Genomic DNA, 25,767 nt, shown 5'->3' on the forward strand with positions numbered 1-25,767 from the left:
CCATGCAAAAGACCTATCATAAAAGCAGCTTATGTTTACAGAATCCATATGTAACTAAATAATGCATATATATCCCTAAAGTTTAATATCAAAAGGTGACAACCATTGATCAACATTAAATATTAAATGTTATAATAATTAGCCTATTACTTTTATTTCATATTACTTATTTGTTGTAATAGTATTTATTCTATCTCTTTCATATTTTGATTGTAATTTTTCTATTCATACTAAAAATGAAGATCAAGCTAGCGTTTGCCCTTCTGCTCCACGGGCAGTTTCTGTACATGTACAGTAGTACATTAGATGAAGAAGGCAGACACAAGTAGATTATTTTTTTCTTTACATAAACCAGAATACTTAATCTTAATGTGTTTATCAACACAGTCAAATAAAGACAGCAGAGGAATTTTTAGTTTTTATAATGCATATTTTATTAATTAATTCCCAATTGTCCAAAATTAATAAAGTATCACAGGGGCAGTTAATTTATTTCAGCATTGACCCAAAACATTTCAAAATCAATACAAAATCAAAAAGGTCAACACGACAAAAAAAGCATTTCTTTTCATCTTAAACATTGCTTTGAGTGGCTCCTTCAGGTGAACCCTCACAGATTCATGAAGTCTAGTGAAAGCTGCCTGCTCTTGTCTGTCTAGCTCTTGCTGCTCTCTCATGCCGCGTCTCCTGGTGACAATCCTGGTGGAGGGAGAAAGAATTGAGAGGATTTAGCCCATATACATTTAATAAAGGGGCTATGTGTAGCCAAGTTATATGCATTTTAATATCTTTTGTAGTAATTTAAGTGTATGTAGGAATAGTAACAGTAGTAGAAGCAGATGTTCTTACCCATGGATCATCCTCCCGACTGAATAAAACAGACAAAAGAAGAAAACAGTTACATTAAGTCTTAACTCACGCTTCATGTATTTTATAAAAGACTTTACAGCAGAGTACAGTCAACAACAGTCAAACATGGTTTTCTGCAGTGCTTGGACATGGAAATTTTTTAATATCATACACATACTAAATACATTGTGCTGTATAATTCAATATATAAATCAGTAATCTGTATGATAACAACAACTGGTGGTGTTGATAAAAATATTTAAAAAATGTGGAAGTGCAGAATGCATAATGTAATATAATTAAATATGTTAAGTACATATAAAAATCTCAAATAAGAAAATATTTTCCTCTCATATAAGTTAAGAACTTGGATGTTTTTGATTAATTAATAATTCATAATCCTCTTTGAAGTAATTGTAATCAATGATCTCAGTAATGGCTGCCTTGTGTTTAGGTGTGCCAGGTCAAGCACCATCTTATTGTGAATAGTGACAGGTCTTTATATTATTAGTTACACCTGTGCATTTCTAGCTCAGTCATGTCAAAATGTCTGCTGTGAAAAGAGAATTCATGATTAGTACCATTGGCAATTCCGTTGAAAATGTGGTGAATAAAACCCTCCCCAGGTTCAGCCATGAGGACGACCAGCGACAACACAAGAAAGAGCGTGATGCACTTCATCCTGAAAAACAAGAACCAAATGACATTCCAGAGTCAATGACTTTTAAAAACGAAGCGTACAGTTATTTTTCTTTACTGGTTATGCAAGCTTGAAAGACACATTATATATACTGTAGCAAATTTGATTGATCTCTTACTGTTTTGCTTATACTGTTAGTGAATGAGGATTAAAGATTTTGTCCTTACCTATTTTTGATTCAGTGAAGAGTCAAAAGGTTGCTGTCAAACAAACCAAGCGAGCGGTGTGACATAGATCTGTGTGTGGTGGCAGATACATGTCTTTTTTATACCAATGGACACATTTCTCATTGTGTACATAGTGTTTTGCAATATAGGAAGGTAAAACACAGCATTTTGCAATGCAGTGTTAAAATGCTGATCTGATCTAAACAAGGAACGTGGCAGGTGCATGTCAGTGTTCTGAAAAATCAAGGGGAAGTTAGTAATTATAGTTAGAGCTCGCTAATTTGGTATGCTCACCAACAGGGTCATCAATCGCAGCAGCAGTTGGGGCCTTGACCTCCCTTCATCTCACAAGTTCATTTAGCCGCTATGTTGTCAGGGGTCTCCTGTCTTGGTATCTTCTAATGTCTAATATGAACACTGTTGAGTTGCATCATACTGGGTTTAGGCTTTGAAACTTCCCATGGTTTAAAGTTTCTAGCACATCATGCTAATGTTTTAAGCTTTACCCAGACCTCCAGGATTTACAGCTATGAGGAAGCTTGTAAATATCCGTAAGTGAAGCTATTGCAAACTCTAGCTACATAAGTGTAGAGCTGTGCACATTATTGTTTAGGGTTTGTCAGGCACCGTTATACTCTCAAATACATGTGACTGTAATGATACAAGGCTGAAGTTGTTTTCTTAGTCCCCGTATCATGAATATCCTTTTAAAATGTATCAACAAAACATATGACATCAGCTGAATCTTCTCTGGCTGACACGTTTGAAAATGAGAACCATCTCAGATTTATCAGATGTGATTATAACTAATAATACTATTACAAAATGTTTGATCATATTATATTTAATATGAAATAAGAGTTAAAAGTAAAACTTGTTTTGCCACCATTAAATATCTTTTTCAAATAAGACACAGTGAAACACTCCAATGCAAATTTATTCCCAAACAATTTCAATCAGTTAGCTGCAGTGCAATATATATATAAGTGGTGAACAAGAAGCATTTCTTTTCATTCAAAGCATCCTTCGCAATGGCCCCTTTAGTCTAGGAAAAACCAGGCCGCCCTGAGTTGTAATCGGTTGAACGTTTGTCCAGCTGCTCTTCCTGCTCTTGGACACCGTGGTCCCCACCCATAATCCTGGTGAATGTAGAGAAGATTCGACACAACAAGGGTCATTTATAGTAAGTATAAACCAACTTACACTAATATTTATTGAAACGTTAGTTGTTTAGTTGTAGTAAAAACAAGGAACAATGGTAGTAGCACATGTCCTTACCCATGGAGTATCTTGCTGACTAAATAAAACAAACAAAAGAAAAAAATACATTAAATTTAAACTCACACATGTGTATGTCTATACTGTATATATCTATCACACGTCAATCAATACATTGTCATAATATTATAGTACAGGACAGTCACATTATTATGTAAGATGTGTTTTCTTGTGCGATTCAGCATCCCTACAGCTTCAGATTGTAATGCACTTTTGTAAATAAGGACAGCTGTACATGTGCATTTGTCATTTGGTGCAAAATGATCAAAAACAAAAACTCTCCAACTTTGCTAACATGGCCAAACATCAAGCAAGTGCGACAACACAAGACATAACAATATTAATTTGTAGACCAACACAAAGACTGCCAGTTCGCCATCTGTCTTGCTGCCTTTTATTTCATGAAGCTCTCCCCAATGGCTGGCAGCCTCTTGCTTGGTCACTCTGTTTTTCTCTTCTTAACTTCCTCCGTGAATGTCCACTTCTGTCTATTCGCCTCTGCCATTAGCTAACATTATGTCCATAGAGGCTGCTGAGCCCGGTTATGCAAAGACCACATACAGAAACGTTACCGATGTCCTAGTATCTAGTAAGTTTCAACTCGAGATTTATAGCTAGCGGCTAAATCTCTGTTTGTGAAACCTATGGCTGATTTCGATAACACTGCTAACACAGCCAAACATCAAGCAAGGGCAACAACACAAGACATTGCAAGCCAGCTAATAAGTTATTACTGATTAGTAAGTACTGATGAGTAAAAGTCAGTGCAATGGATTTTTGTTTGTTCACTCTCTCTTTTTCTCTTCCTTGCTTCCTCAGACAACGTACATTCTATACTTTTTTTACCTTTTCTCAGAGCTTGCTAGCTAAAGATTTTTCTTGATGTGTTGTGGTGCCATAAAGCATTACACTGTTAGATAGAAAACCTGCCCGGGATTTCAATCTTACATATTGTCATAGCAAGCTTCCCTGGCCCAGAGCGGAAGTGATGCCATTTATACTCTTAAAAGTTAGTGTACAATTAATTATTTTGAAGCTGTTATTTTAAGAAAAAGCAACATTGTGTAGTCTTTTTGATTTAATATGAATGCATTGTATGTTCAAGATGATAAACATTGATATTGTGTCATGCATACTTAAGTAAGTAGTGTTGAAATGGCGCAGATACATTCAACATGTGCACAATATTTTTACAGGCTGAGGCTGGTTTTATTCAATGTTTTGGACAACTTATCCCGTGACCAAAACAAACAAAGCATTAGTCCATCTATCAGTACTTTTTGACTTCTCTGCCTCGTTTGTGGCTCTCAGCCCAAAGCCCAATGGTTTCTACTGAAGAAATCTTTAAAAAGTGTCACACATATATATGCGTGAGTATAGCAAAGAACAGGAGTATACAGTATTTTTGGTGGTGACAATTTTCAGCAGCAAATTAACATACTTGATATATTGATGCTCAAGTGAATATTCACAGGAATAGTGTATGTGGGATTTGCTCAAAATAATGAAGGAACATGTTCTTAGCATAAGAACAACAAATAAAGTTTTCATGTCCCCATAATGCCCGGACCTGCTGCATGAAGAGCAATGACACTGGCAGTCAGTGGAAATCAAACCTGGGTCTTCCACACCAAAGGCTCTACTCTAACTCACACATACATACTCACCTCACGCATACATACATACATACATACATACTTACGAATGACAATATGTATGTCCAAGCATGCATATGTATGTATGTGCAAGCGAAGTATTCAGTTTTGGCCTAGGTGAGTTCTCATAGTTTTTAACAGTTTTTTTAAATAAAAAGTGTCAGGTCACTGAGTAGCTACTGTATATATACCGTGAACAGCTCCATGGAGAAGCGTTCCAAGAAAGCCTCCTCCAGGTTCAGCCATGAGCACGACTCACCTGAGGCCAATAGGTTACGTTTGTTGAGTTTCCTAGGAAGTGATGAAAGGACAGCATTGTAAGTGGGGGATAAGTAGTGGCGTAGACCCCCTCCTCTGTTCAATGACGGCTTCTCGACCCGGGTGTAGATGGCTTTCTTGACCCCTCTTTCAAACCATCCATCTTCTCTGTCTAAAATGTGCACCTGGTGGTCCTCAAACTCAACAAACGTAACCAATTGGCTTCAGGTGAAGATACCAGCGATGGTCGTTCAGTCTTGGCCACCGGGAGTCCTAACGACTGTAGCGACTGTTGTTACAGCAACCAGGAACACTAACGAACCAGCAGTATCGATGACCCTGGCAAACGACCCCACTGAGGTTAAATAGCTGAGTTTCCCTGCCAGTCAGTCAGAACTGAAGAAGTTCTTTGGATGAGGGACGAAACATCTTCCAGTATCTTCAACCAAGTCCAGTTGCCCTTGACTTTAACCTTCGTTGGGTAACCTTAAAGTGCAGTTTTACGGATGATTGTTCCCATGGAAAAGAAAAGTTGTTAAAGCCTTTTGACATTTTGGTTGTTATAATCATTTATGATCATGCTTTCTATTGTACTCACAAACCCAAGAACTATGCAGAAGATCTTTTTTGTTTTTGTGTTACAAATATACTAATAAAATAACAGGTTAAAAACTCACTTATACATGTACAGTACTACATAAGATACAACATACAAGACAGCAAATATTGTAGTTGTTAGAAGGCAGACACAAGTAGAAATTATCTACTTGTGTCTTTATTTACATTTATTCATTTAGCTAACGCTTTTATCCAAAGCGACTTACAATTGCTATATATGTCAGAGGTTGCATGCTTCTGGAGCAACTAGGGGTTAAGTGTCTTGCTCAGGGACACAATGTTGGATGGGTCAAAGTGGGCGATTGAACTCGGGTCTCTCACATCAAAGGCATAGTCTTATCCATTGCTCCACTGCCATCCCCATAAACCAGAATACTCAATGTTAAAATTGTATTTATCAAAACAGTCAAATAAAGACAGCAGAGGAATGTTTAGTTTTTATAATGCATATTTTATTAATTAATTCCCAATTGTCCAAAATTAATCAAGTATCACAGAGGCAGTTAATTTATTTCAGTATTGACCTAAAACATTTCAAAATCAAAAAAAGTATTTCTTTTCATCTTTTCATCTCCCCAGACAGCCACATTAATGTGGCTTCTAAATGCTCCTAAATAGGGTTGGTCGAGTGCGAAGGACAACTTTCCCCAAGCTATTCCCTAATCATAAGTAATTTCCCTGAGTATAACTTAACTAAAAATATCTAAACAACAGGGACCAAATACTTATATTTGTCTTTGGACCCTTATTGCATTGGTGTTATGTCACACACTACTTTGGACTGGGCGTATTGCATGTCTTGGTGTGTGCACATGATCACTGTTTGACATCTAGTGGCTTGTGTTTAAAATGTTTCTTCTTGGTGGTATGTTTTGTTAACCCACTCAATTAATTGAATAGAAACCTGGGTCTGTCTATTTTGTGTTTAAAAATGAATTAAAGTAAAGTAAATTTATATAGGTGGTGCCACAGTTCACGGTCCTGACTTATAAATCTATTAACTTTTTCGCCCTTTGACTACTGAAACCAAATGCATATGTAATGTTTATACCATTTGTCCTTGAGTTACATTGGTCAGAAACATGGGAGATCCTTGTTCAGGCTTCTTGTGTTTGACAAATATAAGTTTTATTTTCATGATTTCATAGGTCATTTTCATAGGTATTTCCCTGACTGAATGTGTATGCCCCAAAGATAGAGGCCATTACACATTCAGTGATTTCTTTAATACATAACCGATCTGCTTTTATGATGAGTTTTAGTCACGTGGATCATATTACAGCTCCTGGGGCAGATACAACTGCTGCAAATCTTTGGTCTCTGAGGCCCCCTTATTGTTGACATACCTCGACTACAGTAATGAGTATATTAGTAACTCTAGCTCAAGTTGTAATATACAAATGCAGTTTAAAGTTGCATACATGTGATAAAATATTAAAACAATGAAATGATAAGCAATATTCACCTGTGTTTGCGAGGCTGCAAACATGTACATGCTAGCCTGTAATAGGCACCTTACAGCCCCAGCTGCAGAATTACACACAATGAAAAAAGCACTATATGCATTTCTATAGTTCTATGTAACTTTCCCAAAAACTGATGAAATGATGTTACCTGTCCTACATACCTACAGTGAGGAAAATAAGTATTTGAACACCCTGCTATTTACAGTATATATATATATATATAAGTTCTCCCACTTAGAAATCATGGAGGGGTCTGAAATTGTCATCGTAGGTGCATGTCCACTGTGAGAGACATAATCTAAAAAAAAAATCCAGAAATCACAATGTATGATTTTTTAACTATTTATTTGTATGATACAGCTGCAAATAAGTATTTGAACACCTGTCTATCAGCTAGAATTCTGACTCTCAAAGACCTGTTAGTCTGCCTTCAAAATGTCCATCTCCACTCCATTTATTGGTTTTATTTTCTCCTTGAATAAGTGAATGTAAATACTACATACACATTACTACAAATTTTGATATGCTGTATTTTAGTATTCCTTTTCAGCATGTAGTAACAAAATGCTAAAAAAACTACCTTAAACAAGATTTGTGACAAATTAAAGAGAGAAAAAATCTACCTAAATATCTCTCATAGGTGTTTAAATGGGTTAAGGCCTCAACACACAATTTACATCCAGTTCAGTGATTAATATTTTGTCTTAAATGAAACAAGGGAGAAATGTTTTGATGTATCACATCAGATTTGCAGAAAAGCAGATTTATTCCAAATGTCCAAGATCAATTCGGTCAATATATTGAAGCAATGAGTCGGTACTTTTTTATGTTGAAAAGCAAGAAGCATTTATTTTCATCTAAAACAAAGTTGTACAGCGGCTCTTTCAGAGGGACCATCATAGATTCAGAAGGTCTAATCAAAAGCTGCCTGCTCTTGATTAAATGAACGTTTGACCAGATCTTGTTGCTCATTCACGCCAAGTTTCTTGACATATTTGACAGCCCTGGTGGGTGGAGAGAGAATTGAGAGAATTTAGCTCCAGAACATAACAACACACAGAAATTATTAAAGTCAAGTATTGTCAAGGACAAGTACTTACCCACGGATAAACTTTCCGCCTAAATAAAACAGACAAGAGAAAATCAAAAAAAAAACAGGTTAAAATAATTATAGTACTATTTATAATTATTATAATTATAATTATATTACTCACATTATGTTATACCTCACAGAAGGGAAAACTCTTGTATGGAATTATTATTAACACAATTTAAGACCTTATTTACATTCATTAAATTATTGTGTAAACTTGGACATAGTGTTTATCCCATTCTGAACATTGACAACATCAAAACACGTTTGTATATTTAATGAAAAAATCCAAGCTTCTAAAATCTTATCAAATACAGTTTAAAATAAGCAAAATCATGATGATAATGAATAATTAAACCTAAATGTATTAAGGTTCAGGTTAGCTATATGTACACATTACATATTACATATTACATATGTACATGCATCTATATCCAATTCCATTTATTTATTTATTCATAAGTCATTATTAATGTTATTGTATGTACACCTGTGCATTTCCAGTTATGTCCTGTTGAAATGTATGTGAAAAATGCAAAAATTCTGTGAGTGGTTACCATGAGACAGTGTTTTGTAAAAGTGGCGAACAAAACCTCTCCTAGGTTCAGCCATGGGGATGACCAGTGACAAAATAAGAAAGAGCGTAATGCACTTCATCCTGAAAAACCACATCCAAACACACACAGAGTCAGTTACTAGTTTGTAATACCAGTTTCTAATTATAAAATAGACACTAGCAATTCTCAGCAAATGTGCAACACTTGTGTTGCAGATAAATCAAGATGAGATACTTACTTCTTTCCACTGACTAAGGGTGAAAGTCAAAAAGATGTTATCAAAGAGAGCCAAGAAAGTAGTATGAGATCTACAGGTCCTGTAACTCTCTGTGTTGGATCACACACATCTCGTTTTATAGCAATCAGTAAATTCCTTACTCATTGTTTGTGCAGTATTTTGCTACATAGAAAGTCTCATTACAGAGATACAGATGCTGATCTAATATTAGCAAAGAAACTGAAGTCATCCCACTCATTATCAACCAATTGTCAGTGTCTTAGACCAGGATTCCAAAAGAGATGGCACATTTCTGTTATCTTTTAAATCACACTGATTTAATGCCCATTTGAGTTCTGTGTACAAGTTACATTGCAGCATTTCTAGGCTCTGCATTCAGGGATGCAAGGTTGAAGGAGATTAGTGATTGATGGATGTAGGACTGATATGAAACAACATAACAAAACGCTTATGTGCGTCTGAAGATACAGGGCTACTACAACATGTTTTCTAATTGGAAGGTCCATATGTAGTTTTCAGTTCTGACTTTTAGGGCGGGTTCACAACTGAAGGCCCAGTTCCTGAATCAAACTAGTGCGAGGATGATATATTATTTCAGTTTTCCTACTGGACCAATGTGTTCACAAAGGCAAAAACTGAAATGGTGCAAATAAAAGCTATGTTGTGGAAATGTGGTTGAATTATTGGTCATACAATCTGCTCGGGAAAATCCTACCTGGATATCATCATGTAGCATCCTCAGGTTATCATTGGTTTTGGTCAGCACATAGGCTATCAGCAGACATCAGAGGGTCACGCATATGAACGTCTTGTAGCTGGTATTAAATCATTCACTAATGCAAGCATTTCGAGGAAGAACCTCTGCATCAGACGTCTTATCACAGATCATACCACGACTTGTTTGCATTTGTCTTGCAAAGTGGACCAGTGAAGTTATTATTGTATTTTATTTTAATTTTTAATATATATATATATTTTTAACAAAAACACACATAGGCTTTGATTACTTTACGCTTTAATTACTTGTTTAATGAAATGTATGATGTTGATTGTTCTGATGTAGTTTGTATGATGCTTTGGCAATATTGTTGTTACACATTCATGCCAATAAAGCTAATCTGAATTGAATTGAAAAGGTATTGCAAACATGCAAAAAAAAAAACGTTAACCCATGCAAAAGACCTATCATAAAAGCAGCTTATGTTTACAGAATCCATATGTAACTAAATAATGCATATATATCCCTAAAGTTTAATATCAAAAGGTGACAACCATTGATCAACATTAAATATTAAATGTTATAATAATTAGCCTATTACTTTTATTTCATATTACTTATTTGTTGTAATAGTATTTATTCTATCTCTTTCATATTTTGATTGTAATTTTTCTATTCATACTAAAAATGAAGATCAAGCTAGCGTTTGCCCTTCTGCTCCACGGGCAGTTTCTGTACATGTACAGTAGTACATTAGATGAAGAAGGCAGACACAAGTAGATTATTTTTTTCTTTACATAAACCAGAATACTTAATCTTAATGTGTTTATCAACACAGTCAAATAAAGACAGCAGAGGAATTTTTAGTTTTTATAATGCATATTTTATTAATTAATTCCCAATTGTCCAAAATTAATAAAGTATCACAGGGGCAGTTAATTTATTTCAGCATTGACCCAAAACATTTCAAAATCAATACAAAATCAAAAAGGTCAACACGACAAAAAAAGCATTTCTTTTCATCTTAAACATTGCTTTGAGTGGCTCCTTCAGGTGAACCCTCACAGATTCATGAAGTCTAGTTGAAAGCTGCCTGCTCTTGTCTGTCTAGCTCTTGCTGCTCTCTCATGCCGCGTCTCCCGGTGACAATCCTGGTGGAGGGAGAAAGAATTGAGAGGATTTAGCCCATATACATTTAATAAAGGGGCTATGTGTGGCCAAGTTATATACATTTTAATATCTTTTGTAGTAATTTAAGTGTATGTAGGAATAGTAACAGTAGTAGAAGCAGATGTTCTTACCCATGGATCATCCTCCCGACTGAATAAAACAGACAAAAGAAGAAAACAGTTACATTAAGTCTTAACTCACGCTTCATGTATTTTATAAAAGTCTTTACAGCAGAGTACAGTCAACAACAGTCAAACATGGTTTTCTGCAGTGCTTGGACATGGAAATTTTTTAATATCATACACATACTAAATACATTGTGCTGTATAATTCAATATATAAATCAGTAATCTGTATGATAACAACAACTGGTGGTGTTGATAAAAATATTAAAAAAATGTGGAAGTGCAGAATGCATAATGTAATATAATTAAATATGTTAAGTACATATAAAAATCTCAAATAAGAAAATATTTTCCTCTCATATAAGTTAAGAACTTGGATGTTTTTAATTAATTAATAATTCATAATCCTCTTTGAAGTAATTGTAATCAATGATCTCAGTAATGGCTGCCTTGTGTTTAGGTGTGCCAGGTCAAGCACCATCTTATTGTGAATAGTGACAGGTCTTTATATTATTAGTTACACCTGTGCATTTCTAGCTCAGTCATGTCAAAATGTCTGCTGTGAAAAGAGAATTCATGATTAGTACCATTGGAAATTCCGTTGAAAATGTGGTGAATAAAACCCTCCCCAGGTTCAGCCATGAGGACGACCAGCGACAACACAAGAAAGAGCGTGATGCACTTCATCCTATAAAATAAGAACCAAATGACTTTCCAGAGTCAATAACTTTTAAAAACGAAGTGTACAGTTATTTTTATTTACTGGTTATGCAAGCTTGAAAGACACATTATATATACTGTAGCAAATTTGATTGATCTCTTACTGTTTTGCTTATACTGTTAGTGAATGAGGATTAAAGATTTTGTCCTTACCTATTTTTGATTCAGTGAAGAGTCAAAAGGTTGCTGTCAAACAAACCTAAGGAAGCGGTGTGGCATAGATCTGTGTGTGGTGGCAGATACATGTCTTTTTTATACCAATGGACACATTTCTCATTGTGTACATAGTGTTTTGCAATATAGGAAGGTAAAACACAGCATTTTGCAATGCAGTGTTAAAATGCTGATCTAATCTAAACAAGGAACGTGGCAGGTGCATGCCAGTGTTCTGAAAAATCAAGGGGAAGTTAGTAATTATAGTTAGAGCTCGCTAATTTGGTATGCTCACCAACAGGGTCATCAATCGCAGCAGCAGTTGGGGCCTTGACCTCCCTTCATCTCACAAGTTCATTTAGCCGCTATGTTGTCAGGGGTCTCCTGTCTTGGTATCTTCTAATGTCTAATATGAACACTGTTGAGTTGCATCATACTGGGTTTAGGCTTTGAAACTACCCATGGTTTAAAGTTTCTAGCACATCATGCTAATATTTTAAGCTTTACCCAGACCTCCAGGATTTACAGCTATGAGGAAGCTTGTAAATATCCGTAAGTGAAGCTATTGCAAACTCTAGCTACATAAGTGTAGAGCTGTACACATTATTGTTTAGGGGTTGTCAGGCACCATTATACTCTCAAATACATGTGACTTACTTTTTTATTTAATGATCCAAGGTTGAAGTTGTTTTCTTAGTCTTTGTATCATGAAAACCCTTTATTAACAAAACACCTGACATGTCAGCTGACTCTTCTCTGGCTGACACGTTTGAAAATGGGAACCCTGCAGCAGCTCTATTTATTGTCACTTATTTACTTTGTTGCTGTTGTTTGTTGTTGAAATAAGAGTTAAAAGTAAAACTAGTTTTGTCACCATTAAATAGCCCAAACAATTTCAATCAGTTAGCTGCAGTGCAATATATATATTAAGTGGTGAACAAGAAGCATTTCTTTTCATTCAAAGCATCCTTCGCAGTGGCCGCTTTAGTCTAGGAAAAACCAGGCCGCCCTGAGTTGTAATCGGTTGAACGTTTGTCCAGCTGCTCTTCCTGCTCTTGGACACCGTGGTCCCCACCCATAATCCTGGTGAATGTAGAGAAGATTCGACACAACAAGGGGAGCAATGAGAGTCATTTATAGTAAGTATAAACCAACTTACACTAATATTTATTGAAACATTAGTTGTTTAGTTGTAGTAAAAACAAAGAACAATGGTAGTAGCACATGTCCTTACCCATGGAGTATCTTGCTGACTAAATAAACAAAAGAAAAAAATACATTAAATTTAAACTCACACATGTGTATGTCTATACTGTATATATCTATCACACGTCAATCAATACATTGTCATAATATTATTCTTTGTAGTACAGGACAGTCACATTATTATGTAAGATGTGTTTTCTTGTGCGATTCAGCATCCCTACAGCTTCAGATTGTAATGCACTTTTGTAAATAAGGACAGCTGTACACGTGCATTTGTCATTTGGTGCAAAATGATCAAAAACAAAAACTCTCCAACTTTGCTAACATGGCCAAACATCAAGCAAGTGCGACAACACAAGACATAACAATATTAATTTGTAGTCCAACACAAAGACTGCCAGTTCGCCATCTGTCTTGCAGCCTTTTATTTCATGAAGCTCTCCCTAATCGCTTCTTAGCTTCCTCTGTGAATGTCCACTTCTGTCTATTCGCCTCTGCCATTAGCTAACGTTATGTCCATAGAGGCAGCTGAGCCCGGTTATGCAAAGACCACATACAGAAACGTTACCGATGTCCTAGTATCTAGTAAGTTTCAACTCGAGATTTATAGCTAGCGGCTAAATCTCTGTTTGTGAAACCTATGGCTGATTTCGATAACACTGCTAACACAGCCAAACATCAAGCAAGGGCAACAACACAAGACATTGCAAGCCAGCTAATAAAGTTATTACTGATTAGTAAATACTGATGAGTAAAAGTAAGTGCGATGGATTTTGCTTCCTCAGACAGTGTCACACATATATATGCGTGAGTATAGCAAAGAACAGGAGTATACAGTGTTTTTGGTGGTGACAATTTTCAGCAGTGAATTAACATACTTGATATATTGATGCTCAAGTGAATATTCACAGGAGCCAGGAATGGTGTATGTGGGATTTACTCAAAATAATGAAGGAACATGTTATCAACATGTTATCAACATGTTAACGGTATGTATGTACATATGTGCGAGGTTAAGTTTGTATGTGTGCGCCAGTGTCTGCCAAATGAGTAAATGGACTATCAACGGTCAACTACAAATGGTCAAAAACTTTCCTCTTCCTACTAAATGTAAATGTAACAGTGATGATAAAAGGGGAAATGGCTTATGATTGAAGGACTAGTCAGCTTTTTGCAGATTCCATTTTTTGGACACTTTTATCCACCAAATATGTTTTTATGGAACTAGTCTTGACTGCCATTGCACCACCTAGCTACATGAGTGAGCAGAATGAATCCACCAGTAATTAACCTTCAACCATTTTTCTGTCCACAGATGACATTGGCATTTTCTGATTTAATTGAGTCCTTTATCAGCTCCCAAACTGTGAGTGGCAGATTCTCCTCCCCCAGTACAGTGGGCTGTCATGGGAGTTTAAGTTGCTTTTTCTGGAACTGTAAATGCACTATTTTTCTCTTCTCAGGGTTAACAAACTTAGAATTGCCAGTAAACCCGCTTTCTGGACTACACCAGCGTCGAGCGTCTTCGCCACAGAAGCAGCGGCCTGTCAGCAGCAGCTCCTGTGGAGCTGAGAGGCTGACAGACAGCGTGACCTGTTAATATTATTAGGTCGCCATAAAAGGGTACATCTTAGGTTACATTCATCTGAAAATATAAAGACACTGAACAACATTGCTAGTTTGGCAAGTACACAGGGATAAGAATCATAGTTAGATAGCTAACATATTTTCGCTTACTTATAAAACAGGCAAGAACTTTATTTGGCAGTCCTTTTATCCCCCACAAAATAAAATAAAGTTTTCATGTCCCCATAATGCCCAGACCTGCTGGATGAAGAGCAATGACACTGGCACTGAGTGGAAATCAAACCCGGGTCTTCCACACCAAAGGCTCTACTCTAACTCACACATACATACTGACCTCACGAATACATACATACATACTTACGAATGACCATATGTATGTCCAAGCATGCATATGTATGTATGTGCATGAAAGTATGTATGTATGTGCAAGCGAAGTATTCAGTTTTGGCCTAGGTGAGTTCTCATAGTTTTTAACAGTTTTTTAAAATAAAAAGTGCCAGGTCAGGTCACTGACACAGAAGAGTAGCTACTGTATATATACCGTGAACAGCTCCATGGAGAAGCGTTCCAAGAAAGCCTTCTCCAGGTTCAGCCATGAGCACGACCATGGACAACACAAGAAAGATCACGATACACTTCATTCTACAAAGAAATTATTAAATAAATTAATATAAGATTAAATGCCAGCTACAATGTCATGGTATACAATAACAAATCTCAGCACATTTTCCAAATACATGTATAATAATAGGAGTAAATGAGGTTTTATATTTATATTTAGTTCATACCTTTCCACTGAGTCAAAGACAAAAGGCTGTTGTCAGAGTGAGCAGTGTGATGTAGATATCTATAGGTGATGTAGATAGCTGTGCCTACTGATTGGAAGATACGACTGGCTTTATTTATGCTTGGCTGAATTAACAGTCATTCTATGTATAATGCATTATTATTACAGGAAGAGCAAACAGAGTATTTGGGAGGGATAGATAATTGATCTAATCTCAACCTCAAAACCCAAGTGAGTTCACATATGGCTTCCTCCTCCCATCAGTTCCTCTGGAGGGGGGAACTGAAACCTATAAAGACTACCTTTCCTGTGTTATAACCCCCTGTTGGTCTAGGGGTGTGGGGGCCATAAACATATAGGCACAACTGGTAGATCTTAACAAGGTAACTTTTATTGGTAACAGAAGAGATGTAGACAGGTAACAAAAAAAACAAAAGGAGGGTGGACGAGGGTGCTGCGAAAATAACAAACCAAGTTAAAATAAAAAGGTCCTCAAAAGGAGGCCTGTACCTATCTATCGTTTTAAACAGGGTTGATTCTTACTACAAAAGAACACAAAGAGCACAGCACCCACTCCACCTGGTGAAAACTAACAATAGTAAACAGAACAATAAGTGAATTTCTCCACTGCACCCAAATGTGGAGCTAACATACAAAGGTATGCAAATGTTTACCTAAACACAATGTACAGCTAATAGGCAAGGAAGGTGGATAGTTCCACTAAACACAAAGTACAACAGACAGGCTATGCAGTCAATACCAGCAGCACACAAGTCAACAGGCGGTGACAAGCTGCCTGGAGCAACAGGTGGACTCTCCTTATGAGCCGGAGGTAATTAACGTGGTGACGAGCCATTGGTTGAGTGGTAAACAGAGGGAACCAATGGGCGGTACAGATGTCAGCACCCCAGAAACCAGGAAGTAGGCGGGTCTTCATTCCCCAGGGACACAGCCTACTTGGTAGAGGTGAGACAGGGAAAAGGGGAAACACAAGGGTGACAGCGACAGCCGTGACACCTGTTAAAGAGGATAAACAAACATGACAACCAGAGAGCTGTCTATGGGAGAAAAGCAAGCCATTGTCAACCTGAGAAAAGAAGGAAAATTGACCAAAGCCAATGGACAAAAATTGGGCATAGCAAGTACAACAATTTGGAATGTCCTGAAAAAGAAAGAAACTACTGGTGTCCTGAGCAACAGGCGTCAAACAGGTCGGCCAAGGAAAACAACAGAAGTTGATGACAGAAATATCATAGAACTGTGAAGAAAACCCCCAAAACATCAGTAAGAATGCTGTGGTGTGATAAAAATGGTGATATGTCCTAAATTGTTTAACACATCTAGATGTGAATACCAGGAAATAAAAGCTGAAATTCTGAACTCTCATGTCTCATACTCATCTTTTGATCTTAAACCCAAATGTCTTCAGTGAACAACAAAAACAAAGGAATTTGCCTTACCGTTCCAATACTTTAAGTATTTCAGCAGTACATTGCTGCACTGTCGTCTGACAACCAATAATGTCCTGAGTTTAAAACCTGCCTCGGCAAACTGGGGCTTTTTCCGCTTGATGTTTACATGCGTTTCTTCTTGGTGTTCCGGTTTTCTCACAGGTATTTTCCTGCCATTGCCCTTGATCAGGGTACTTGCCTGAGACCTCCAGTGGGTCCCCAGACAGCCACATTAATGTGGCTTCTGAATGCTCCTAAATAGGGTTGGTCGAGTGCGAAGGACAACTTTCCCCAAGCTATTCCCTAAGTATAAGTAATTTCCCTGAGTATAACTTAACTAAAAATATCTAAACAACAGGGACCAAATACTTATATTTGTCTTTGGACCCTTATTGCGTTGGTGTTATGTCACACACTACTTTGGACTGGGCGTATTGCATGTCTTGGTGTGTGCACATAATCACTGTTTGACATCTAGTGGCTTGTGTTTAAAATGTTTCTTCTTGGTGGTATGTTTTGTTAACCCACTCAATTAATTGAATAGAAACCTGGGTCTGTCTATTTTGTGTTTAAAAATGAATTAAAGTAAAGTAAATTTATATAGGTGGTGCCACAGTTCACGGTCCTGACTTATAAATCTATAAACTTTTTCGCCCTTTGACTACTGAAACCAAATGCATATGTAATGTTTATACCATTCGTCCTTGAGTTACATTGATCAGAAACATGGGAGATCCTTGTTCAGGCTTCTTGTGTTTGACAAATATAAGTTTTATTTTCATGATTTCATAGGTCATTTTCATAGGTATTTCCCTGACTGAATGTGCATGCCCCAAAGATAGAGGCCATTACACATTCAGTGATTTCTTTAATACATAACCGATCTGCTTACATGATAGAGTTTTAGTCACGTGGATCATATTACAGCTCCTGGGGCAGATACAACTGCTGCAAATCTTTGGTCTCTGAGGCCCCCTTATTGTTGACATACCTCGACTACAGTAATGAGTATATTAGTAACTCTAGCTCAAGTTGTAATATACAAATGCAGTTTAAAGTTGCATACATGTGATAAAATATTAAAACAAAGAAATGATAAGCAATATTCACCTGTGTTTGCGAGGCTGCAAACATGTACATGCTAGCCTGTAATAGGCACCTTACAGCCCCAGCTGCAGAATTACACACAATGAAAAAAGCACTATAGACTCCTGAAGCACTATATGCATTTCTATAGTTCTATGTAACTTTCCCAAAAACTGATGAAATGATGTTACCTTTCCTACATACCTATCTTATGTTTCTTGTGTCTGGCTGCTCATGTGTATAGCTTCAGTCCACACAAAAAGTAGGAATAAGCAATGTATCACCTGAATGATATAGATAATTTGTACTTTAACATATTTTTCTATACTGTTTAGGCTCTACATTTGATGATTTTGTTCAAAAATAAACATCTGAAGTCTTACTTATTGTAGTCAGATCAGATGCCCAGGACAATTCGCAGACATTTAATATTATCAACCCTTTGTGGCTAAGGTTTGGTGTAGACAGGAAGCTAAAAATAAGGATGTTATTTACCATGTTTGGATACAAATGTATATGAAAGTGACAGTTTTATTTTCTGCTTGAATAAGTGAATGTAAATACTACATACACATTACTACAAATTTTGATATGCTGTATTTTAGTATTCCTTTTCAGCATATAGTAACAAAATGCTAAAAAAAACTACCTTAAACAAGATTTGTGACAAATTAAAGAGAGAAAAAATCTACCTAAATATCTCTCATAGGTGTTTAAATGGGTTAAGGCCTTAACACACAATTTACATCCAGTTCAGTGATTAATATTTTGTCTTAAATGAAACAAGGAGAAATGTTTTGATGTATACATCAGATTTGCAGACATGCAGATTTATTCCAAATATCCAAGATCAATTCGGTCAATGTATTGATGCAATGAGTCGGTACTTTTTTATGTTGAAAAGCAAGAAGCATTTATTTTCATCTAAAACAAAGTTGTACAGCGGCTCTTTCAGAAGGACCATCATAGATTCAGAAGGTCTAATCAAAAGCTGCCTGCTCTTGATTAAATGAACGTTTGTCCAGATCTTGTTGCTCTTTCACGCCTTGTTTCTTGAAATAATTGAAAGTCCTGGTGGGTGGAGAGAGAATTGAAAGAATTTAGCTCCAGAACATAACAACACACAGAAATTATTAAAGTCAAGTATTGTCAAGGACAAGTACTTACCCACGGATAAACTTTCCGCCTAAATAAAACAGACAAGAGAAAATAAAAAAAAAACAGGTTAAAATAATTATAGTACTATTTATAATTATTATAATTATAATTATATTACTCACATTATGTTATACCTCACAGAAGGGAAAACTCTTGTATGGAATTATTATTAACACAATTTAAGACCTTATTTACATTCATTAAATTATTGTGTAAACTTGGACATAGTGTTTATCCCATTCTGAACATTGACAACATCAAAACACGTTTGTATATTTAATGAAAAAATCCAAGCTTCTAAAATCTTATCAAATACAGTTTAAAATAAGCAAAATCATGATGATAATGAATAATTAAACCTAAACGTATTAAGGTTCAGGTTAGCTATATGTACACATTACATGCATGCATCATATCAAATTCCATTTATTTATTTATTCATAAGTCATTATTAATGTTATTGTATGTTCACCTGTGCATTTCCAGTTATGTCCTGTCGAAATGTATGTGAAAAATGGCAATAAATTCTGTGAGTGGTTACCGTGAGAAAGTCCTTTGCAAAGGTGGTGAACAAAACCTCTCCTAGGTTCAGCCATGGGGATGACCAGTGACAAAATAAGAAAGAGCGCAATGCACTTCATCCTGAAAAACCACATCCAAACACACACAGAGTCAGTTACTAGTTTGTAATACCAGTTTCTAATTATAAAATAGACTCTAGCAATTCTCAGCAAATGTGCAACACTTGTGTTGCAGATAAATCAAGATGAGATACTTACTTCTTTCCACTGACTGAGGGTGAAAGTCAAAAAGATGTTATTAAGAGAGCCAAGAAAGCAGTATGAGATCTACAGGTCCTGTAACTCTCTGTGTTGGATCACACACATCTCGTTTTATAGCAATCAGTAAATTCCTTACTCATTGTTTGTGCAGTATTTTGCTACATAGAAAGTCTCATTACAGAGATACAGATGCTGATCTAATATTAGCAAAGAAACTGAAGTCATCCCACTCATTATCAACCAATTGTCAGTGTCTTAGACCAGGATTCCAAAAGAGATGGCACATTTCTGTTATCTTTTAAATCACACTGATTTAATGCCCATTTGAGTTCTGTGTACAAGTTACATTGCAGCATTTCTAGGCTCTGCATTCAGGGATGCAAGGTTGAAGGAGATTAGTGATTGATGGATGTAGGACTGATATGAAACAACATAACAAAACGCTTATGTGCGTCTGAAGATACAGGGCTACTACAACATGTTTTCTAATTGGAAGGTCCATATGTAGTTTTCAGTTCTGACTTTTAGGGCGGGTTCACACCTGAAGGCCCAGTTCCTGAATCAAACTAGTGCGAGGATGATATATTATTTCAGTTTTCCTACTGGACCAATGTGTTCACAAAGGCAAAAACTGAAATGGTGCAAATAAAATTTATGTTGTGGAAATGTGGTTGAATTATTGGTCATACAATCTGCTCGGGAAAATCCTACCTGGATATCATCATGTAGCATCCTCAGGTTATCATTGGTTTTGGTCAGCACATAGGCTATCAGCGACATCAGAGGGTCACGCATATGAACGTCTTGTAGCTGGTATTAAATCATTCACTAATGCAAGCATTTCGAGGAAGAACCTCTGCATCAGACGTCTTATCACAGATCATACCACGACTTGTTTGCATTTGTCTTGCAAAGTCGACCAGTGAAGTTATTATTGTATTTTATTTTAATTTTTAATATATATATATTTTTAAAAAACACACATAGGCTTTGATTACTTTACGCTTTAATTACTTGTTTAATGAAATGTATGATGTTGATTGTTCTGATGTAGTTTGTATGATGCTTTGGCAATATTGTTGTTACACATTCATGCCAATAAGCTAATCTGAATTGAATTGAAAAGGTATTGCAAACATGCAAAAAAAAAAACGTTAACCCATGCAAAAGACCTATCATAAAAGCAGCTTATGTTTACAGAATCCATATGTAACTAAATAATGCATATATATCCCTAAAGTTTAATATCAAAAGGTGACAACCATTGATCAACATTAAATATTAAATGTTATAATAATTAGCCTATTACTTTTATTTCATATTACTTATTTGTTGTAATAGTATTTATTCTATCTCTTTCATATTTTGATTGTAATTTTTCTATTCATACTAAAAATGAAGATCAAGCTAGCGTTTGCCCTTCTGCTCCACGGGCAGTTTCTGTACATGTACAGTAGTACATTAGATGAAGAAGGCAGACACAAGTAGATTATTTTTTTCTTTACATAAACCAGAATACTTAATCTTAATGTGTTTATCAACACAGTCAAATAAAGACAGCAGAGGAATTTTTAGTTTTTATAATGCATATTTTATTAATTAATTCCCAATTGTCCAAAATTAATAAAGTATCACAGGGGCAGTTAATTTATTTCAGCATTGACCCAAAACATTTCAAAATCAATACAAAATCAAAAAGGTCAACACGACAAAAAAAGCATTTCTTTTCATCTTAAACATTGCTTTGAGTGGCTCCTTCAGGTGAACCCTCACAGATTCATGAAGTCTAGTCGAAAGCTGCCTGCTCTTGTCTGTCTAGCTCTTGCTGCTCTCTCATGCCGCGTCTCCCGGTGACAATCCTGGTGGAGGGAGAAAGAATTGAGAGGATTTAGCCCATTTACATTTAATAAAGGGGCTATGTGTAGCCAAGTTATATGCATTTTAATATCTTTTGTAGTAATTTAAGTGTATGTAGGAATAGTAACAGTAGTAGAAGCAGATGTTCTTACCCATGGATCATCCTCCCGACTGAATAAAACAGACAAAAGAAGAAAACAGTTACATTAAGTCTTAACTCACGCTTCATGTATTTTGTAAAAGTCTTTACAGCAGAGTACAGTCAACAACAGTCAAACATGGTTTTCTGCAGTGCTTGGACATGGAAATTTTTTAATATCATACACATACTAAATACATTGTGCTGTATAATTCAATATATAAATCAGTAATCTGTATGATAACAACAACTGGTGGTGTTGATAAAAATATTAAAAAATGTGGAAGTGCAGAAGTGCATAATGTAATATAATTAAATATGTTATGTGTATAGTACATATAAAAATCTCAAATAAGAAAATATTTTCCTCTCATATAAGTTAAGAACTTGGATGTTTTTAATTAATTAATTCATAATCCTCTTTGAAGTAATTGTAATCAATGATCTCAGTAATGGCTGCCTTGTGTTTAGGTGTGCCAGGTCAAGCACCATCTTATTGTGAATAGTGACAGGTCTTTATATTATTAGTTACACCTGTGCATTTCTAGCTCAGTCATGTCAAAATGTCTGCTGTGAAAAGAGAATTCATGATTAGTACCATTGGCAATTCCTTTGAAAATGTGGTGAATAAAACCCTCCCCAGGTTCAGCCATGAGGACGACCAGCGACAACACAAGAAAGAGCGTGATGCACTTCATCCTGAAAAACAAGAACCAAATGACATTCCAGAGTCAATGACTTTTAAAAACGAAGTGTACAGTTATTTTTTTTACTGGTTATGCAAGCTTGAAAGACACATTATATATACTGTAGCAAATTGATTGATCTCTTACTGTTTTGCTTATACTGTTAGTGAATGAGGATTAAAGATTTTGTCCTTACTTATTTTTGATTCAGTGAAGAGTCAAAAGGTTGCTGTCAAACAAACCAAGCGAGCGGTGTGGCATAGATCTGTGTGTGGTGGCAGATACATGTCTTTTTTATACCAATGGACACATTTCTCATTGTGTACATAGTGTTTTGCAATATAGGAAGGTAAAACACAGCATTTTGCAATGCAGTGTTAAAATGCTGATCTAATCTAAACAAGGAACGTGGCAGGTGCATGCCAGTGTTCTGAAAAATCAAGGGGAAGTTAGTAATTATAGTTAGAGCTCGCTAATTTGGTATGCTCACCAACAGGGTCATCAATCGCAGCAGCAGTTGGGGCCTTGACCTCCCTTCATCTCACAAGTTCATTTAGCCGCTATGTTGTCAGGGGTCTCCTGTCTTGGTATCTTCTAATGTCTAATATGAACACTGTTGAGTTGCATCATACTGGGTTTAGGCTTTGAAACTTCCCATGGTTTAAATTTTCTAGCACATCATGCTAATGTTTTAAGCTTTACCCAGACCTCCAGGATTTACAGCTATGAGGAAGCTTGTAAATATCCGTAAGTGAAGCTATTGCAAACTCTAGCTACATAAGTGTAGAGCTGTGCACATTATTGTTTAGGGTTGTCAGGCACCGTTATACTCTCAAATACATGTGACTGTAATGATACAAGGCTGAAGTTGTTTTCTTAGTCCCCGTATCATGAATATCCTTTTAAAATGTATCAACAAAACATATGACATCAGCTGAATCTTCTCTGGCTGACACGTTTGAAAATGAGAACCCTGCAGCAGCTCTATTTATTGTCACTTATTTACTTTGTTGTATATTTATTACTAATATTACAATTTATCAGTTAGTAATTTTAATATTCTATAGTAGCATTAATAGTAATAGTGGTAATAGTACAAGTTGGTACCCGTGGATGACCTGGCCAGTATTTTGATTTTTAGAGTGACTTCAGAAATGGGTCATATTTTTGTCACATCTCAGATTTATCAGATGTGATTATAACTAATAATACTATTACAAAATGTTTGATCATATTATATTTAATATGAAATAAGAGTTAAAAGTAAAACTTGTTTTGCCACCATTAAATATCTTTTTCAAATAAGACACAGTGAAACACTCCAATGCAAATTTATTCCCAAACAATTTCAATCAGTTAGCTGCAGTGCAATATATATATTAAGTGGTGAACAAGAAGCATTTCTTTTCATTCAAAGCATCCTTCATTCCAATGGCCCCTTTAGTCTAGGAAAAACCAGGCCGCCCTGAGTTGTAATCGGTTGAACGTTTGTCCAGCTGCTCTTCCTGCTCTTGGACACCGTGGTCCCCACCCATAATCCTGGTGAATGTAGAGAAGATTCGACACAACAAGGGTCATTTATAGTAAGTATAAACCAACTTACACTAATATTTTGAAACGTTAGTTGTTTAGTTGTAGTAAAAACAAAGAACAATGGTAGTAGCACATGTCCTTACCCATGGAGTATCTTGCTGACTAAATAAAACAAAAAGACAAAAGAAAAAAATACATTAAATTTAAACTCACACATGTGTATGTCTATACTGTATATATCTATCACACGTCAATCAATACATTGTCATAATATTATTCTTTGTAGTACAGGACAGTCACATTATTATGTAAGATGTGTTTTCTTGTGCGATTCAGCATCCCTACAGCTTCAGATTGTAATGCACTTTTGTAAATAAGGACAGCTGTACACGTGCATTTGTCATTTGGTGCAAAATGATCAAAAACAAAAACTCTCCAACTTTGCTAACATGGCCAAACATCAAGCAAGTGCGACAACACAAGACATAACAATATTAATTTGTAGTCCAACACAAAGACTGCCAGTTCGCCATCTGTCTTGCTGCCTTTTATTTCATGAAGCTCTCCCCAATGGCTGGCAGCCTCTTGCTTGGTCACTCTGTTTTTCTCTTCTTAACTTCCTCCGTGAATGTCCACTTCTGTCTATTCGCCTCTGCCATTAGCTAACGTTATGTCCATAGAGGCTGCTGAGCCCGGTTATGCAAAGACCACATACAGAAACGTTACCGATGTCCTAGTATCTAGTAAGTTTCAACTCGAGATTTATAGCTAGCGGCTAAACCTCTGTTTGTGAAACCTATGGCTGATTTCGATAACACTGCTAACACAGCCAAACATCAAGCAAGGGCAACAACACAAGACATTGCAAGCCAGCTAATAAGTTATTACTGATTAGTAAGTACTGATGAGTAAAAGTCAGTGCAATGGATTTTTGTTTGTTCACTCTCTCTTTTTCTCTTCCTTGCTTCCTCAGACAACGTACATTCTATACTTTTTTTACCTTTTCTCAGAGCTTGCTAGCTAAAGATTTTTCTTGATGTGTTGTGGTGCCATAAAGCATTACACTGTTAGATAGAAAACCTGCCCGGGATTTCAATCTTACATATTGTCATAGCAAGCTTCCTGGCCCAGAGCGGAAGTGATGCCATTTATACTCTTAAAAGTTAGTGTACAATTAATTATTTTGAAGCTGTTATTTTAAGAAAAAGCAACATTGTGTAGTCTTTTTAATTTAATATGAATGCATTGTATGTTGATAAACATTGATATTGTGTCATGCATACTTAAGTAAGTAGTGTTGAAATGGCGCAGATACATTCAACATGTGCACAATATTTTTACAGGCTGAGGCTGGTTTTATTCAATGTTTTGGACAACTTATCCCGTGACCAAAACAAACAAAGCATTAGTCCATCTATCAGTACTTTTTGACTTCTCTGCCTCATTTGTGGCTCTCAGCCCAAAGCCCAATGGTTTCTACTGAAGAATTCTTTAAAAAGTGTCACACATATATTTGCGTGAGTATAGCAAAGAACAGGAGTATACAGTGTTTTTGGTGGTGACAATTTTCAGCAGCAAATTAACATACTTGATATATTGATGCTCAAGTGAATATTCACAGGAATGGTGTATGTGGGATTTGCTCAAAATAATGAAGGAAGCATAAGAACAACAAATAAAGTTTTCATGTCCCCATAATGCCCGGACCTGCTGCATGAAGAGCAATGACA

General features: G+C 36.0%; 1 protein-coding gene and 3 long non-coding RNA genes across 5 annotated transcripts; all 4 read right to left on the minus strand.

The window, feature by feature from the left end:
• Window positions 1–409: 409 nt before the first annotated feature.
• LOC119908632 (dicentracin-like) lies at window positions 410–22,860 on the minus strand. 2 transcript variants are annotated; one of them, XM_038726439.1, is made up of 4 exons: window positions 22,701–22,860; window positions 22,417–22,517; window positions 21,832–21,850; window positions 410–699 (listed from the first exon to the last, which is right to left on the minus strand). In XM_038726439.1, exons 2-4 carry the CDS (start codon window positions 22,514–22,516, stop codon window positions 522–524), a joined length of 297 nt encoding a protein of 98 aa, XP_038582367.1. In that variant the 5' UTR covers window position 22,517; window positions 22,701–22,860; the 3' UTR covers window positions 410–521. The 2 variants fall into 2 exon arrangements, with proteins under 2 accessions (XP_038582367.1, XP_038582366.1); XM_038726438.1 differs by lacking the exons at window positions 21,832–21,850; window positions 22,417–22,517; window positions 22,701–22,860 and adding exons at window positions 850–868; window positions 1,431–1,531; window positions 1,717–1,847.
• Window positions 2,746–4,904, minus strand: LOC119908633. The gene is made up of 3 exons (XR_005445316.1): window positions 4,841–4,904; window positions 2,995–3,013; window positions 2,746–2,855 (listed from the first exon to the last, which is right to left on the minus strand). It is a non-coding gene; the product is annotated as an uncharacterized LOC119908633 (long non-coding RNA).
• LOC119908635 lies at window positions 7,719–9,032 on the minus strand. Its single transcript, XR_005445318.1, has 4 exons — window positions 8,880–9,032; window positions 8,642–8,742; window positions 8,092–8,110; window positions 7,719–7,995 (listed from the first exon to the last, which is right to left on the minus strand). It is a non-coding gene; the product is annotated as an uncharacterized LOC119908635 (long non-coding RNA).
• Window positions 18,770–20,028, minus strand: LOC119908636. Its single transcript, XR_005445319.1, has 4 exons — window positions 19,820–20,028; window positions 19,582–19,682; window positions 19,050–19,068; window positions 18,770–18,953 (listed from the first exon to the last, which is right to left on the minus strand). It is a non-coding gene; the product is annotated as an uncharacterized LOC119908636 (long non-coding RNA).
• Window positions 22,861–25,767: the final 2,907 nt, after the last annotated feature.

This window comes from Micropterus salmoides, unplaced genomic scaffold (assembly GCF_014851395.1).
Source record: "Micropterus salmoides isolate LMB-PRFRI ecotype aquatic unplaced genomic scaffold, ASM1485139v1 Ms_hic_scaffold_18, whole genome shotgun sequence".
Classification (NCBI taxonomy): domain Eukaryota; kingdom Metazoa; phylum Chordata; class Actinopteri; order Centrarchiformes; family Centrarchidae; genus Micropterus; species Micropterus salmoides.

What these genes read in the sequence shown, in the direction of transcription:
- LOC119908632 (XM_038726439.1), bottom strand. Translation starts at nt 22,516, where the DNA reads ATGAAGTGCATCACGCTCTTTCTTGTGTTGTCGCTGGTCGTCCTCATG.